General features: G+C 46.9%; 1 protein-coding gene across 3 annotated transcripts in view; it reads right to left on the bottom strand.

The window, feature by feature from the left end:
- Window positions 1–16,162, bottom strand: part of LOC147121149 (tyrosine-protein phosphatase non-receptor type 14-like) — a 311,830-nt gene that overhangs the window by 20,954 nt on the left and 274,714 nt on the right. For all 3 annotated transcript variants that reach the window (XM_085981181.1, XM_085981179.1, XM_085981178.1), the window contains 4 exons: window positions 12,497–12,560; window positions 8,479–8,557; window positions 6,374–7,845; window positions 5,445–5,591 (listed from right to left, as the gene is read on the bottom strand). In XM_085981181.1, the coding sequence (XP_085837307.1) occupies window positions 5,445–5,591; window positions 6,374–7,845; window positions 8,479–8,557; window positions 12,497–12,560 (1,762 nt within the window). The remainder of the gene's footprint in view (window positions 1–5,444; window positions 5,592–6,373; window positions 7,846–8,478; window positions 8,558–12,496; window positions 12,561–16,162) is intronic.

Genomic DNA, 16,162 nt, shown 5'->3' with positions numbered 1-16,162 from the left:
ACTTGCCCTTTTGTATCACCTGTAAAAGTAATAAAATGTTCCAAAGTGCTTCACAGAGGCAAACAAATAACTGGACGCCAAGCAGTGGTGGTCAAAGGGTTAAGGATGGTGACCAAGGAAATAATCAAATACATAGGGAGAGAAATTCGGTATCGCCCCATTTAGGGCGCAATGTTTAGCGCTTGGTGCTAATTATCGCCTCCGACTGCAAACTTGGCTTCTATCACCCCTGGAGGTGATTTGAGCGCTAAATCAGGCGCTACACACCTCTCTTAAGGCACTAACGCCGCGGAGCGAGGCGCTACCTCAGAGCGCTGGCGAAGCCCATGTGATGTCAGCCAGCAATGGAACACAGACACACCGGCACCGGCCAGTTCTTAAAGGGGAGGGTCGATCTTGCTCTCCATCCACACCCTGCTCATTGCAGCCTTGAATCTCGGCCTGGAGAGACCTGTACATCAAATCTGCTGGAAAGAACAATGGAGAGGCCCAGCGAAAGAGCTCAGAGTGCAACCCCCATAGTCTCTTCTAAATCGATGCAAGGAAGATCAAATCAAAATCAACCTGCAAAGTGCTGCTCAGTACCCAAAACTCCTTCACACAGCGTTGAATCTCTCCAGAAGTCTCTCTCTCTCTCAGAATGCGTGGTGCAAAAATGTCACCGACAAAAAAAGGCAGGAAGCAGTCGCCTTTAAATAGCGCTCCCCCAGTCCCTTTCTGACAGCATAACGCTCCCCTCAACCTGTCGTTGCTAGCGGCAGGCAGTAAGGCAGGGGGCGCCACTCAATATCCGGCCCGGGGCGCTAACGGGGCGTTGCGCACTCGACTGACGTCACAATCTGCCGGCGCAGGAGATCGTGGCGGTAGTGTTTAGCACTGCCGCAAATTGTCCAGTTAACTTCACGAACGGCGCAAACATCGCTGCGCCCGGGCGCTAGTTACTTTGCGTTCCATTAGCACCCTCTTAAGGCGCTAACGGGAGGCGCAAACAACTGAATTTTTCCCCCATAGTTTTTAAGGAGGCTTTTGGAAGACTGGAGAAAGGTTGCAAACAGGAGCGGGTTAGACAGAAGTTTCCAGTGATGGCGGAAGGTTCTGCCACAAAAGACGGAAAGGGGATGCAAAGGAGGCAAGAGTCGGAAGATCTAAACACACGTGCCGGAACATACAGCTGCAGATAGGGAGAAATATGTAGATGAGAACAAGGATTTTGAAACTAATGTTTTGGAGGATGGCAGCCAATGAAGGTTGGTGAGAATAGAGGTGATACGGGAGCAGGGCTTAATGTGGGATATGATGCAGGTAGCAGAATTTTGGATGAGTTGCAATTTGTAAATGGTGGGGGTTAGGGGCTGGCTGGCAGGGAGAACACTGGACTAATCAAATCTGGAGGTGACAAATGCATGGGGATAAGGGTTTCAGCGGCAATAGAGTTCAGTCAAGGGCAGATGCAGGTAGTGTTGTGGAGGTGGAAATAGGAGGTCTTGATGATGGCTTGAAGCTCGGCTCAGGGCCAAACAGGGTAGTGAGATTATGCATCACGGACTTAGCCTGAGCAAGTTAACAGGAAGAGGGAGATAGAGTTGGGGGATAATGTGTAGAGCTTTTGAACAGAAAGGCTTCAGTATTGTGGATACTGAGTTGAAGGAAGTTCTTGCTCATCTAGGACTTGATATTGGCTACGGTGTTGTATAGCACAAAGGTGATAAAGTAGTAAAGGATGGTGGCAGAGAGATAGATCTGGGTATTATCAGTGTACCTGTGAAAGCTGATTGGATGCCTACAAATGATATATCACTTGGGTAGCATGTAGATGAGAAAAAAAAGGGGCCAAGGATGGATCCTGGGCCACACCCAAGGTGACCATGCAAGGGGAAAAAGAGACACAATTTTAGTAGCTGTGTTGGCTTTGTTGGAACAGGTAAGTGTTGTACCAGGCTAGGACAGTGTCACAGAGTTGGACCACAGAGGAGACATTGAAAGAAGACAGAATGGTCAATTACATCAAACAATTAGAAAGGTCAAAGAGAATGAGGAGGGATTCTCTGTCACAGTCACATAGGATGCCATTGACAACTTTAACCAGGGAGGTCTTGGTTCCGAGGATAGGAAGGTAACCAGGTTGAAGGGAATTAAAGAGAGGGGGATTGGAGAGATAGGCCTGGAGCTGGGTAATGATGGCACATTCATGAACTTTAGACAGGGAGAGGAAATTGGGGAGAGCAGAAGGATTAAGGTTGTGATTTTTAAGAAGAGGGGCAATGAAAGAAGTGTTGAATGGTAGAGAGGAAGCCATTGATGATGTCAGCAAGCAAGGGATTAAATTGTAGTACATTAAATGGTCCAAAATTCAGGAGCTGTGGACCCAAACCACTGATGGAATTTTTTTTAATGTCATGTTAAGTAATTATTTTTTAAAAACTGGATAAAGATCTAGATATGAACAGGGCTAAAGATTGAAGGTATAATTGTAGGTAGAGATGATCAAATTCAGCACAGCTCCTGTTGACTCCTGTAATGTACAAGGGCCAAGGATATGTCATTTATAAAAATCAACCAGCCTGGGTTGAATAATGTTGGTTGTAACGTTAAATATATATTCTGGAGTGTTGTTTGACTACCTTTTAGGGTCAGAGAGAAATTTCATACAACTTTCTTCTCCAGATTAAGCAAATTGAGCACAGCCTATGCGAGAGCAAATGAAAAGAATGGGTGGAATGCCTTTTTTTAATTCCTTGCTTTCTTATGTTCTTATACTGAAAGGAATTTCCACGGTAAAAAAAAAGCTTCAAAGGTGAAATACAGAACAACCACAGGCTGCAAATGGCCTGGTTGAAAGGAAAGGTTCTGAAAATGTTGCCGACAATCAAACAGACAAGGGCAGATCCACCTCTAGGCAGTGGCACTTTCACAATGAGACTGTCAGACAATACTGTAAGGTACTGATACATGTGTACATGTGATTCAAATAAACCAGTGAGCACACGTCGCATTTCAAAAATGGCAGAACTAAAACCCATCATCTTGAAATGGAGCTCCACTCTCCACTCACACAAGCTCCATGAATGCCAAAATATTAGTGGTGGAAATTAGACATTTTTACCAACCCTAATTCCACACATTTCTTACTCTTTTAATTTTTTAGAAAATGTTCCAGCATTTTACTGACAAGTGAGGTCTTATCAGAAGAACCACATTGCAGAGAGTTGTACACAAGCCTTAATGAAAGAAAATTGATAACAGCCAGCAGGAAAAACTTCACTAAAAATAAAAAGACATGACTGATTCCTTCATGAACAACCACCCACAATTACTTTTTATAGGCAACACCCACACTCATTCCATCAATGTATTTTTATCCGTTTCCCTAAATATTTATCCTGGAATACATTAATACCAATTAATTCAGATTTATTTTCCAAAAGGGTCATATTCAAATTCAATACTATGGATGATTAGTTAATGCTACAAACAGATCAGTTAAAGAATAGCTAACCAGGAACAACTACAAAGCAGTAATTTTACTTAAAGCTGCACATTATGTCATGGAGCAGGAGAAGAAAGATCAAGTGATTTATAACAGGAGTACAGGTAGACTATCCTTTATCCGAAAACCTTGGGACCAGCTGTGTTTCGGTTTTCAGAATTTTTCGGATTTCAGAAGGTTTTCATCTCCGTATCTGGCAACAAACACTGTTGCTTAGCAACAGCTTGTAAACACTCGGGCCCTGCCTTGGAAGCATCTCTGAAGCTGTTGCTAAGCTACAGAGACTCTTTCCACAGCCTGACTGTTTAAAAAAATGCTAGGGGAAGAAAAAAAATGCTAGGGGAAGAAAAAAAAACTAACAAAACGGCTGCTTTTTTCTGCCGTTAGATCGAGGTTTCCGGCTCCCCCTGCTCTGTATCTGAATTCCTGGACTTAGCGGGGGTCTGGGGCTCGACTGTCGCTGCCAGTTGTGGGAAAGCCGGATATCAGCTGACTCCTACACTAAGCTGGCCCGCAAATCAGGTCGGGGGGGGGGGGGAAGAAAAGACTATCGGATGGGCCGCTGTATTGTGTTCACTCTCCCGGTACCTCCTTCACACTGCCCGGCTCGGCCTGCAATCTCCTACCCAGGAGGGAACTCTGTGACCCTCTGCCCTGCTCACAGGGAAAGGCAGAGCTCCTGGACCACTCCCGTTATGTTTGGCGCCACTCGGGTCATGTCGTGCGCACGACTTACGCTCCACGAAAAAACTTTCGGTTTTTAGAGGTTTTCGGAAGTGCGGATAAAGGATAGTCTACCTGTATGAACACATCTGCTGCCTTGCCATCACTCCAGAGCTTCTGTTACTTTATGAAATATCGACATGTACATACACACACATACCTAGAACACACACACATACAAAGAACACACACACAGAAGTTACAACATGGAAACAGGCCATTTGACACAACTAGTCCATATTGCCATTTACTCTATGCAAGCCTAACTCAGTTACTAAATCCTATTACCATAGCCCTTCATTCCGCTATCCGATTTAATATTAAATGTTGATTTAGTTTCTGTCTTAGCCACTAACCCTGGAAGTGAATTCAACAGCCTCACAGTTCTATGTGTAAAGATGTTTCTCCTGCTCTCTGTTCTAAATCTTGTATCTATAGCCCTCAATGACAGGAAACAGTCTGCTTATACAGACACTACCCATCCTTTCATAGTTTAAAACATTACTATCATAGCTCCTCATAATCTCTGATGGTCCCGTGAAAAAAGTCCTATGTTTTCTTCATATTTGTAGTTTCTCCTACCAGGCAGCATCCTGTGTTGTACCCTCCCTAAAGCCTCAATATCCTCTCTTTAGTGTGAAACCCAATACTGATGTCTTACAGTTTAATATAAGCATGGATTACCTCTTGGCATTTATATTCTATACCACATGATAAAACCTGGAATTCCATTATCTTTTTAATGGTCTTATCAACCTGGGGTGCTGCCTTTAATGTCCAGTGAATCTGTATCCCCAAACCACTTTACTCTTCCACAGCACCAAGCCCACTTCCATTCAGAGTATAATTACAGCTGTTATTTTTTAACCAAAATACTGTAAAGTTCGTAGTTTGTTTTATTCTGTTTAGGGGTTTTATTTTTGCTGACAGCTAGTGTGCTCCATGTTGTTAATGTCCAATGATTCTAGACTGAAGGATTGATGGTTGGGACACAACCAACACAAGTTTAGTAAGTGATAAGCAAGATGATTCCTAGGAATGTTATGGTTAATGTGAACGATTGAATGTTATAATTTTTTGTCTATTTCTTGAGAAGTTGTATGTAAATAAAGCCCACTCCTGAGTCAATGAATTAACAAATAATTTGAACAAAACAACATAAATAACGTAGCAAATAGGGAAATTAGAACTCTACATACTGTAGATTTCTCTCTGTGCTTCAAATATTGCTCACCCTTTCATCCATTGGGACCTTTGAAGTGTCATCTTGGCTGTCCTCAAGAACTGGGACTCTGGCCATTGATAGGCCATTGAGCGCTGCCCACTTCAGTGGCCCTATCTTCTGGGCTTCTGCTGCTGCCAGTTTCTGCTTTTCTAAATTCTTGGGATAGAGAAAGACAAACTCACATCATTGGGGCTGATATTCAAAGGGAAGAACATTCCTGAAATCTTACCTTTTTTCAATCTACTAAACAAAGGTTTTGAACCCAGATGATCATCACAAATAACATTCTTTTGAATGTACAATTCTGGTCTGTTTCCGCACACAATATTTGCTTCTCATTGGCAATACTGCTCTGTTTAAAAAGTGTTAAACTTCATCAAATTAAGTGCCAAGTTTCACTTTCTCAAGAAATAAATGCAACAGGAACAATATAGGTTCTGAATCAGACAATGGCTTGGTACATCTGGATTGAGACAAACAGTTGAACTAAATAATTTATGGGATCATTGAAATGAATATGGATTTTAAAAATGGAAACAAGGGAAAGAATTTTTAATAGGCTGGGTTCAAACTCAAAAACACAACCGTCCCTGGACCAGAAGAATGTAGATTTGATTCTAATGTTTTAAACAAATAGATCACCAACTTCTGAAGGAATTATAATGTGACTGTTCTATTTTTTTTCTGCTGAAACCCAACACATTAATTATTTCTCTAAATATTGAGATTTTAATCAAATATCTCTCTCCATATCAAAAAGATTTAAAAAAAATCTTTTACTGCTTTGACTATGTAAAGTGAATATGAGTCACAGCACCTCCAACCCTTTGTAAATTAAATGTAAATTTTATATTACATCAACTTTCTAAACCAGCTTTTAAGCTTTTTCCAGCTGTATAAATAAATATCAGCGATACCAAAAAGTAAACGAGAATTACCCTCAACATGATTTCCCTTTCCACAATGCTGTCTTCAGTAGAAAAGAGTTCAGATACAGGTCTTTCTTTGACTGGTTCCTTTTTGACACGCTCTTTCACACTAGTGAGATCGGGCTCAGAAATGGATGGCCCAAGTGAGGACCCATTAAGTATCATTTGTTCATTTCGTGAGAAGGCATCTAGTTCAGGACCTGGCAGTTTGGTCCTGACAATAAACTCTGCCATTTTAGCTTGTTCTTGTCTTAAGGCTCCATTGCTTATACTCTTTTTGTTTCCTGGGTATTCAGGAGGGGGCTTGTTTGGTATTTTTGCCAATGCTGCCTGCAGCTGGGCTCTATAGTCCATATTGTCATTAAATGTTGGTATTTGAACATCGTAGTCAGGGGTCTCCTCTTCATCTTCACTCTCACTGCTGTGAATTAGCATTGTGGCATCTGACAGTGTCTTCTTGTGATGATATGGAGGGTGCTGTTGAACCTCTTGGACCTGGTCCTCTTGGCGTCGTTGATCACGCATGGTGTTCCTGCGCTGGGGGACTGAAGCACTTAAAGTCTTCATTGCCATGGCCTCCATACCACGTACCATGCTGCTGATTACCTCGAGGCTATGACGTTTGTTAACAGCTGCATGATGTTTGGCTGTTGTGAGGGGCTCACTGACCTCCTGCAAGGACTGGTGCACCACAGGCGAACTGTCCTCTTGGAATGTCTTCACAAAGAGCTGGACTCTCCGACTGACTAAATCAGGGCTGCTGCCACTAACGTACTTGTGGCGGTGACTGGCAAGGTCTGGCGTACTGGTGGCAGGCCGAGGACGTGGGTATGGAGGAGGTGGTCTACAAAAATGGTTTCTCAACATATGGGTAGTACTGTAATTCTGAGTACCCTGTAATTGCATATTGGCAAGTTCTGGTGTGCTTACTGTGTGTGAGATTGCACTATTTGCTGCCCGGGTAGGTGCTGGTTGGCTGGCATTTAGTTGGGCAGAAGTGGCTACAGGTTTGTTGTAACTGTGCTTTGACCCATAACGAGAGGGATACTGGGATCGCTCCCTGATCTCTGGCTGACTGTAAACCATAGCTTCCGGCTGGTTGTATGCATGAGTGTTTCCAATATTAAGGTTCCGCAATGACTGGCTTTGACAATCCATATGAATGACGCCTCGCTTCATTTGCCTCATTACAGTCTCATAGTCAGGTGTAGGCCTATATGAGGGCACAATGATAGCGCTGTGCCTGTGGCTAGGGATGTAATCTGCACGCATGATGTCACTTCCAGGGATGCTGAGATTAGAGGACACTGGAGATGCCTGGATGAAGTTTTGTGAATGATTCAATGAGTTCAGGCTAGGAGCACTATACACACTGCCATTTGGCACAGTTCCATTCATGTAATTATACTCCATTGGACATCTGTCCAAGCTACTCTGAGATCTGTAGTAGAACCCCTCCTCATTGCCATGGTAAATACTATCTGTAGAATACAAAGAATACAAAATTAAAAATGATGATTAAAGAAGAAGAATTTAAAGCTTTATTAGTTCAAAGGTTACTGAGGTGACATCTCAATCTGCAATGACATGGCTAGGTTTATATACTCAAACCATATGCCACAATAAAACATTCTCAGTTCTGCTGCAAATGACTTATGGGAAGACTCTGCCCTATACTGATGGTATGAAGAAAGCATAGTCTCATGATATTCTATGCCAAATGAGTTTGCTCAATGCATTCATTGCAAATCCCATTAAATCAATAGTATGAATTTAGAACTCAAATATATCTTCCACCAGCTGTCACGGACATAATGAACAAGGAGACCAGTTTTTCCTCTTAACCTAATTGAATCCAATTATCATTTGTTCCTCCTCTTCCACCTTTTCTCCCCCCGCCCTTCTGAATTTATTGTAGTTAACATTGCATTATTAACATTGTACAGTTCCTCACACAAATGGTCACCATTCATGTGAATATTTTGGGAGCGAGTGTTGGTAGGTCATTCAATTGCAGAGGCTACCATAATGAATCTCATTTGAGTCACCACCTGACACCCACACAAGCAGAAAAGTCGGCACTAGATTAACCAAAAACAAAATAAGAGGAATACCTTGTGAGGTGTTTGTTTCAGTATAATGCTCTCCATACTGGACGTGCATTGATGGCAGTATAAATGGCTGTTGCCTTGGCTAAAAACAAGCAATAACAATTATATGAATATGAGAAACAGAATTACTTATATTTAAGTACATTAGTACTGCTACTAGTTTCATACTGTAGCGAATCTGAAAATTGAAAGTATTTTTACATTACTGGTAAAAGTTTTAAACACCTCTGTTGAAGATTAAATTCATTATATTATCACAATATCAGAGGTGATCCACTGACCCGCCCCTCTCTTCCCCTTGCCTGGATGACATTAATGTTTGACATTTGGCTGACGGGTTGGCTGTGGTTTAATAAATTATTAGCCCTGGGAGGTTTCATTATTCTTTGGACACAGAAAACAAATACTCTGCTGAAACAGGGGACATGGAACTGATCAGAAATTGAGATAAATGAGTATGCTATTTACTCCAAGGTTGCCTATTCCCAGAACATTCATTATAGGCAGACAATCTGATTTGAATTGTTATAGGGTGAATTTCCTCGGGACTTCTTCCACTCCGTCACCATAATTTCGGCAGAAATCCCACTTACACAAGTAAAAGGAGTTTCCGCCGAACTTCTACCAATGTTACAGCGGTGGAGTGGGGGAGGCCCCAAGGAAATTCCGGCTTTAGATTTGTTTAAGATAGGTATCGCTCTTAAAATGAAAAATGCATCGACAAATGCAAGATGTTAATGGAATTAACTGGCCAATCAAATGGTGCATTTTGATTTAACTGCAGTTATAGACTACATCAAGGTGAATTGGCACCTGTAAAAGCAGTTCAGTGTGTAAGTGTTCAACAGGCAGATGTGTTCAACTGCATTACTCTTCAGCAGTGACCCAATAATCGTTTTTTAAATACCCATATCCTTACTGAGTATATTAAAAAAACATTTTAAATGTGCACAGTGCTGGGTCTAAATCCTGAAATTCCCTACCTAATATTATCATAGAAGCACCAACACAAGGACAGCAGCGGTACAAGACAGCGGCCCATCACTGTCTCAGGCCAACTGGCGATGGGCGATAAATGCACCCTTGTCAGAGTCACCACATCCCAAGAACACATTTGGACAGGTGCTGAACTGTTATGCTGTTAATGCCAAATACTCAGAGCTGGCTAGGATTATGAATTAACACAAATACTTGTTTGAAAATTGAATGCCACCTTTGTTCTCTGGTTATAATGAGAACAGCTGTTAAAATCCAAAGATGCAACTTTAAATGTAATTCAGTCATACACCATTGGTAGAAACTTCCATTAATACATATATCAACACAACTTTTAATATTTAAATACATTTTTGTAAATAATCTGTAGAAGTTGGTCACCTACAGTCAGAAGAATGCAAGGATTCATATTGCTGAAAGTCTTTGTCGAGCTGCTTTGATGGCTCATTTGGTAAAGGCAGCAAATCAATGAGTCAAACAAACCAGAAGCTCCCGAAGCAGGGTGCAATCCTGGTGCTGTGCACACTGCTTGCGTCTAATGAGGCCGGTAGCAGGACCACGGGAAATTAGTCCACCAACCTCATTTGTTTATTGCTGCTGCCACCAGTCACAGTCCAAGAGGCAGCTAACCAGTCCCGGAAGCCACCGAGATCAGCCGGCTCAGTGTCCGAGGTGGTGTGGGGGGGGGGGGGGGGGGGTGGTGGGTCAATTGGGAGGGAGGTGAGCAAAAGCCCACAAATTTAATATGGAGCTGGGAGGAGCAGGAGTTAACTAAAAAAAAAAGGAATTTTCCAGAGACAGCCTTGGTTTGGCTGCCAAGTGCCTGAGAATACTGACCACAGATTGCATGGCGCATGCTGTGGCCAAACACAAATGAATTTTGCAAAGAGGGGCCTCAAGCAGGCGTTAGGCCCCCTATTTATATGTGTAAAAGGCCCAACACCTGTTTCAGGCGTGGGTCTTGGACTCTAATGCAGCAGCCTTTACCAATGTACAGGAAACTTTCTGGTATCCGGCACTGACGGGACCGAGCTGGTGCCGTACCATCAAAACTGCCGTACAAACCAGCGCTAATGTTAAAACATACGGCGCTTTTGAGCTCCGTGTGAATCAACAAACCCTATTGCTTAGCAACAGCTTCAAAACAGTCGGCCACAGCTTAAAAGCGTCTCTGTAGCTAAGCAACAGCTTCAGCTAGACCTTGCAGAGCCTGACTGGAAAAAAAAAAGCAACGAGAAGTAAAAAAACTTATAGGAAACGGCTCCTGAATTTTGCCGGTAGATAGAGCTTTCCGGACATTTAACCTCCGGTTAAACAAAAGTTTCCTGTAGCTAGTGGTGTACTTCCAGTGTGGAATGGGCACGTGCTGGCCCCCTGCCATATTGGACGCTGGCACCACTTTTACGCCTGTGTGTGGCACGATCCAATTTCTAGGCCTTTATGTGTGCCGAGTTAATTGATTTCAGCTGAGGTGGCAGTAAGGGTGCTACAATTGGCTTCACAGTGAGGGAGAGTAAAAACAGCCATTGTCCCTGCTCCTGATTTTCTATCTAGTTACTTGGGCTGCAAAGTACATTTGTGTAGACTTGTGCAAGAAGTCACACAACACCAGGTTATAGTCCAACAGCTTTATTTGAAATCACAAGCTTTCGGAGCGCTGCTCCTTCTTCAGGTGAAGTGGAGAAATGCATAAAGACACAGCTTATATAGTCAGAGAATCATGTCAGATGTTTACAGGTAACCTTTCCAACTGCCATTTATCACACCTCGGCAGAGAGATAATACAGACCCCAGCATCTGCAATATTTGACCCCTTGTGACCCCACCTCATTGTTCTTTGATGTAATGTTTCCCTGACTGACCTGTTTGGACACCATTCACACCTTTGACTGCTGTGATTATCTCTCTGCCGAGGTGTGATAAATGGCAGTTGGAAAGGTTACCTGTAAACATCTGACATGATTCTCTGACTATATAAGCTGTGTCTTTATGCATTTCTCCACTTCACCTGAAGAAGGAGCAGCGCTCCGAAAGCTTGTGATTTCAAATAAAGCTGTTGGACTATAACCTGGTGTTGTGTGACTTCTTACATTTGTCCACCCCAGTCCAACTCCGGCATCTCCACACCTTGTGTAGACTTGAGTGAGAACACAATCACACTTGACTGTGATGCTCTTCCACAGCCTGCCAACACTTGCTGTTCAGATACGTGAAGGAAGCCTGCGAGGGTGAGTTACCAGAGGGCAACCTGCATTCAGGAGTGGAGGAGGGCTGAAAAGGGGGGAATAAACTCTATCAGAAAAAATATTTCTGATGAAGAGCTTAGAAACCGATGTCATATTAATAAAAGTACGGATCATGTGGTCTTAAACAAGTTAATACAGTGTTGATTCCACTCCTAGGTGTCACTAGCACATTTAGCAAATAATATACCATGGCCTAGAAATTCAGTTTGGGGCGGCCAGCTCGCTCGCGCCCAGAAAGTACCGCTGCGCGCGGAGCCACTTGCGCCCGCCGGAAATTCAGTTTCAGCGCCCCAACTCGAAGGCGGCCGCTATTCAAGGGATTCGGCGCCCCCGCTTGGGGCGCTGAAACTGAATATCCGTGCGCTAGGTGCCGCAGCGCCACCCGCTGCGGAGCGGCAGGCTGCGGTACTGCAGGCCTTCCTCCCTCTCTTAAGGGGGAGGTGCCTGCAACAGCGAGATCGCCGCTCGCTAGTGCCGGCAAATGAGCCCGGCACCACGGAGAAGTGCCGGGCTCCCGGAAAACAGCCGGCAATGCCGCGGGGGGGGGGGGGGTGGGTGGTGGAGGAGGCCGGGGAAGAAGGTGCGGGCAGGCGGCCGCCGAAAAAGCGGCCGACCGCACCTCCGCCTTAACTTGCCCCACTAACGCTACAGGACGGCCCCGTTTTCTGATCGCTGTTTGCGGCCGCTGCGGAAGATTATCGCAAAGTTGCTAATGTAAATAAGTGATTATTAATTATGCTATCCAATGCCACATGCAGCACTGGTGACAGTAAGCATACCAAAGATGATCTGCTCCATGTGGGTCGTCTCCTGATTGGCGTCGGGGAACATGACTGTGTTTGTCTGTGAGAAAATACAGCAAAATGTTAGCAGTTCAAAACATACTCATCATAGATATGAGAACGAAGAGACTGAATTGATGGAATTCCCTTTTAACACAGCTGGAATGTAACTTGAATAATCCTTCTGTCTGAGTGGACACAGAGGAGCTTACTGCACTGTTAACTTACAAACACATGCTTCATAGATTGCAAATCTCCAGGGAAAGAGGTCAATTCTTCACAAATAAGTCCGGGGCCTAGAAATTCATTGTAGCCACTTTTGGGGCGGTAAAGTCGGGCGGCCGCTAAAGTTTGCGCCCGGCGCAAAATCGAGGCCACTTCTCCGATATTCATTAGCTTCGCCCTAAGAGTTTGCTCGAGCGCTAAAACTGGCGCTGCACGCCTCTCTTTAGGCGCTAAGCCGGAGGTGCTGAGCGAGAGCGCCGAGGCCGGGCGCAGCGCAGGTGCGGCCATCTCGTGATTGACAGCAGACACCCTGGCGCCGGCCAGCTCTTAAGGGGGAAGGGTCGACTTGGTCTGCTGCCACGCCCTGGATAGTGGAGCCCTCCAGCTAGGCCTGAACACTGCTGCTGGACCCAAATAGCGCCTGAAGCCATGCAGAAGGCCCGTGAACGAGCGCAGCGCTTCTCAGAGCTTGATCTGAGTGTGCTGGTTGGTGGTGTGGAGAAGAGGCGCCATATTTTGTACCCGGACAATGGCAGGAAGGCGCCGGTCCGCGTCTACCGGAGAGCCTGGAGGCATGTCGCCAGCAAGGTGTCAGCCAACAGCGAGGTCCCCAGGAGCGGTGTCCAATGCCGCAAAAAGTTTAACGACCTCACTCAGATTGTCAGGGTGAGTACCCTTTCCAGTGACCTCCTCATCCTTGCATGTGCACCTCACATTATGGGCAAAGGGACCTGAAAGCCCTAATGGCCAGCCCTCATCCAGCAGCTATGGGATAGGCATGAACATCAATTGCACATTCTGCACTTAACACACTGGCCAAGCTATTCCACCATGGGAGGCAGTGCACACAAGATCAGGGCTACACACTGGCCAAGCTATTCCACCATGGGAGGCAGTGCACACAAGATCAGGGCTACACACTGGCCAGGCTATTCCACCATGGGATGCAGTGCACACAAGATCAGGGCGACACACTGGCCAGGCTATTCCACCATGGGAGGCATGCACACAAGATCAGGGCGACACACTGGCCAGGCTATTCCACCATGGGAGGCAGTGCACACAAGATCAGGGCGACACACTGGCCAGGCTATTCCACCATGGGAAGCAGTGCACACAAGATCAGGGCGACACACTGTACTTAGAGGCCGTCCTTTCTCTTGCAGGCCAAGCTGGCCAATAATAAGAGCCGGACTGCGACCGGGGGAGGCCGACCCCAGATCCAGCCGCTCACCGAGCTGCAACATCGCGTGGAGCGCATCATGGGTGGCCGGGTGATTGGCCCCGTTGCATGTGGAGATGCCGACCCTGTTCTGGGCACCAATGGTAAGGACATCACCTTTTGGACCTCTCTCGTCCCACTTGCGCATCAGATCTACATCCTTTGCCACTGTCCGACCAATGCGCTGAATGCCACCACTCATGCATCCCTCGCTGACGCCCTCTCCTCACTCTAAAGCTACTCTTGTGCCTTCCTGCTTTCAGATGGTGAGGAGGAGGTCCCTGAACTTGCCAGTGACAGCCCCTCAGAAGAGGAGGAGGAGGAGGAGCAAGAGGAAGGCGCCCATCAGGGGAACCCTCAGCCGCGGCAACCCATGCGAATGTAGGGGACACGTCTTCCCTGGAGGGGAGCGTGGTGGAAGTGTCGGAGGGGAGGGGAGCTCATGGGACCTGCGGCCTGCAGAAACGCGGGAGGGGGGTGGAAGCTCAGCGGCCTTCTCCCCAGAGGGGGGAAGGGTCGGAGGGGAGTCCAATTGCTGGGCCCAGCGGCGTCCAGCAACGCAGGAAAGGTCGGCCAGCTCGGCGGCCTTCTCCCCAGAGGGGGGGGGAAGGGTCGGAGGGGAGTCCAATTGCTGGGCCCAGCGGCGTCCAGCAACGCAGGAAGGGTCGGCCAGCTCGGCGGCCTTCTCCCCAGAGGGAGAGTCCGGCCTCTAGTCCGGAGATGGTCTTCGCCGAGGAGATGGAACGCCTCGAGGACTTGTCCGCGGACTCGGAGTGCCGGCACACGGAGCTCATGGGGGTAGTGGCACGGTTGCCTGAGGCCATCGAGTCCCTCTCTCGGAGTGTGACCGACGTCGGGGCCTCACAGGCCATCAGTTTGGCGGAATTCGGGGCAGAGCAGGCAGCGAGTCGGGCGGCATTCGGGGCAGCTCAGGCAGCGAGTGGGCAGCTGATCAGTGGTGCCGTGCAGTCACTGGGTGCTCTGATGAGGTCACTGAACAGGTCAACACAGGCACTCACTGCTGCCACACTCGCTGTGTCAGCCAGGCATCGCCAGGGCACCCGGCGCGCTGCAGCAGCACAGCGGTCTGTCCCTCGGCAGATTGGTGCGCATGCTGCAGTGCTGGCCCGGGCGAGTGCCAGTGTCTCAGGCGACCAGCGAGCGCCTGCCATCCGCCAGCTGGCCCCCATTCCTCCAGCCGCCACTGCCGCTCCCCCAGTGGAGCTGCCAGGAGCTGCTGCAGCGACTGATGCTGGCCAGCCACAGCTGCAGCATTCAACAGCCGCCCGCTCGACGGCCAGACCTCGACTAGGCCGACCCCCAAGGGCATCTGCTGTCACGACATGTGCCCCTCTGGAGCCTGCCCCCAGCCTTGCAGCAGCCAATGGCCTTACTTTGAGGAGCAGCAGCCGGGCGGGCAGGGGCCACACAAAGATGGCCAAGGCATCGCCCTAGCGGGCCAAAAAGTCGAATGTGTGGCCAGTTGTGTTTGTTTTTTTGAGGCCGAGAATTGGATGTTTGTTTTTTGAGGCCGAGAATTGGATGTTTGTTTTTTGAAGGCCGAGGATGTGATGTTTGTTTTTTACGAAGGCCGAGGATGACGGCCATTTTAGTTGCACTGTTTTGTTAATCCTCTCCAGGTTGTGGGAGCGAGTAATGTGTTTGAGTGTTTTTTGGGGGTTTCGTCTGTTTTTGGTTTTCATGTGGGAAGGGCCCTGAGTTTGTACAATAAAGCATTTTATTTATTAACATTGTCCACGTTTGATCTTTGAAGTGTTTTTTGCCTTAGCCGGCTGAGGGCTTGCGGAGCGGCTGCAATCATGTTCTTTCATTGGCACAAGCCATTCCCTGACAGGGGGCCTAGAAGTGACGTTCAATAAGCCGCCGACGGACGGCCCTTGGACCTTGTGCCTCCCTCCTGGGTACTCCTCGTCCTCCTCATGCTCCTCCTCCTGAGGTGGTGGTCCAACGTGAGGTGGCAGTGCCCGAGTCCTGCGGATAGCCAGGTTGTGCAGCATGCAGCAAACGACGACGAATTGGGAGACTCGCTCCTGCGAATACTGGAGGGCTCCCCCGGAGCGATCGAGACAGCGGAACCATTGCTTGAGGACGCCGATTGTTTGTTCTATGATGTTCCTAGTCGCTTGATGGCTCTCGTTGTATGTCTCTTCAGCAGGGGTCGTGGGCGCACGGAGCGGGGTCATGAGCCAGGTACA

Source organism: Somniosus microcephalus, chromosome 3 (genome assembly GCF_052327205.1).
Source record: "Somniosus microcephalus isolate GS21.2 chromosome 3, FLI_Smic_1.0, whole genome shotgun sequence".
NCBI classification, from domain to species: Eukaryota; Metazoa; Chordata; class Chondrichthyes; order Squaliformes; family Somniosidae; genus Somniosus; species Somniosus microcephalus.
The sequence above is the reverse complement of the archived record's forward strand: the minus strand, read 5'-3'. Positions and strand labels throughout refer to the sequence as shown.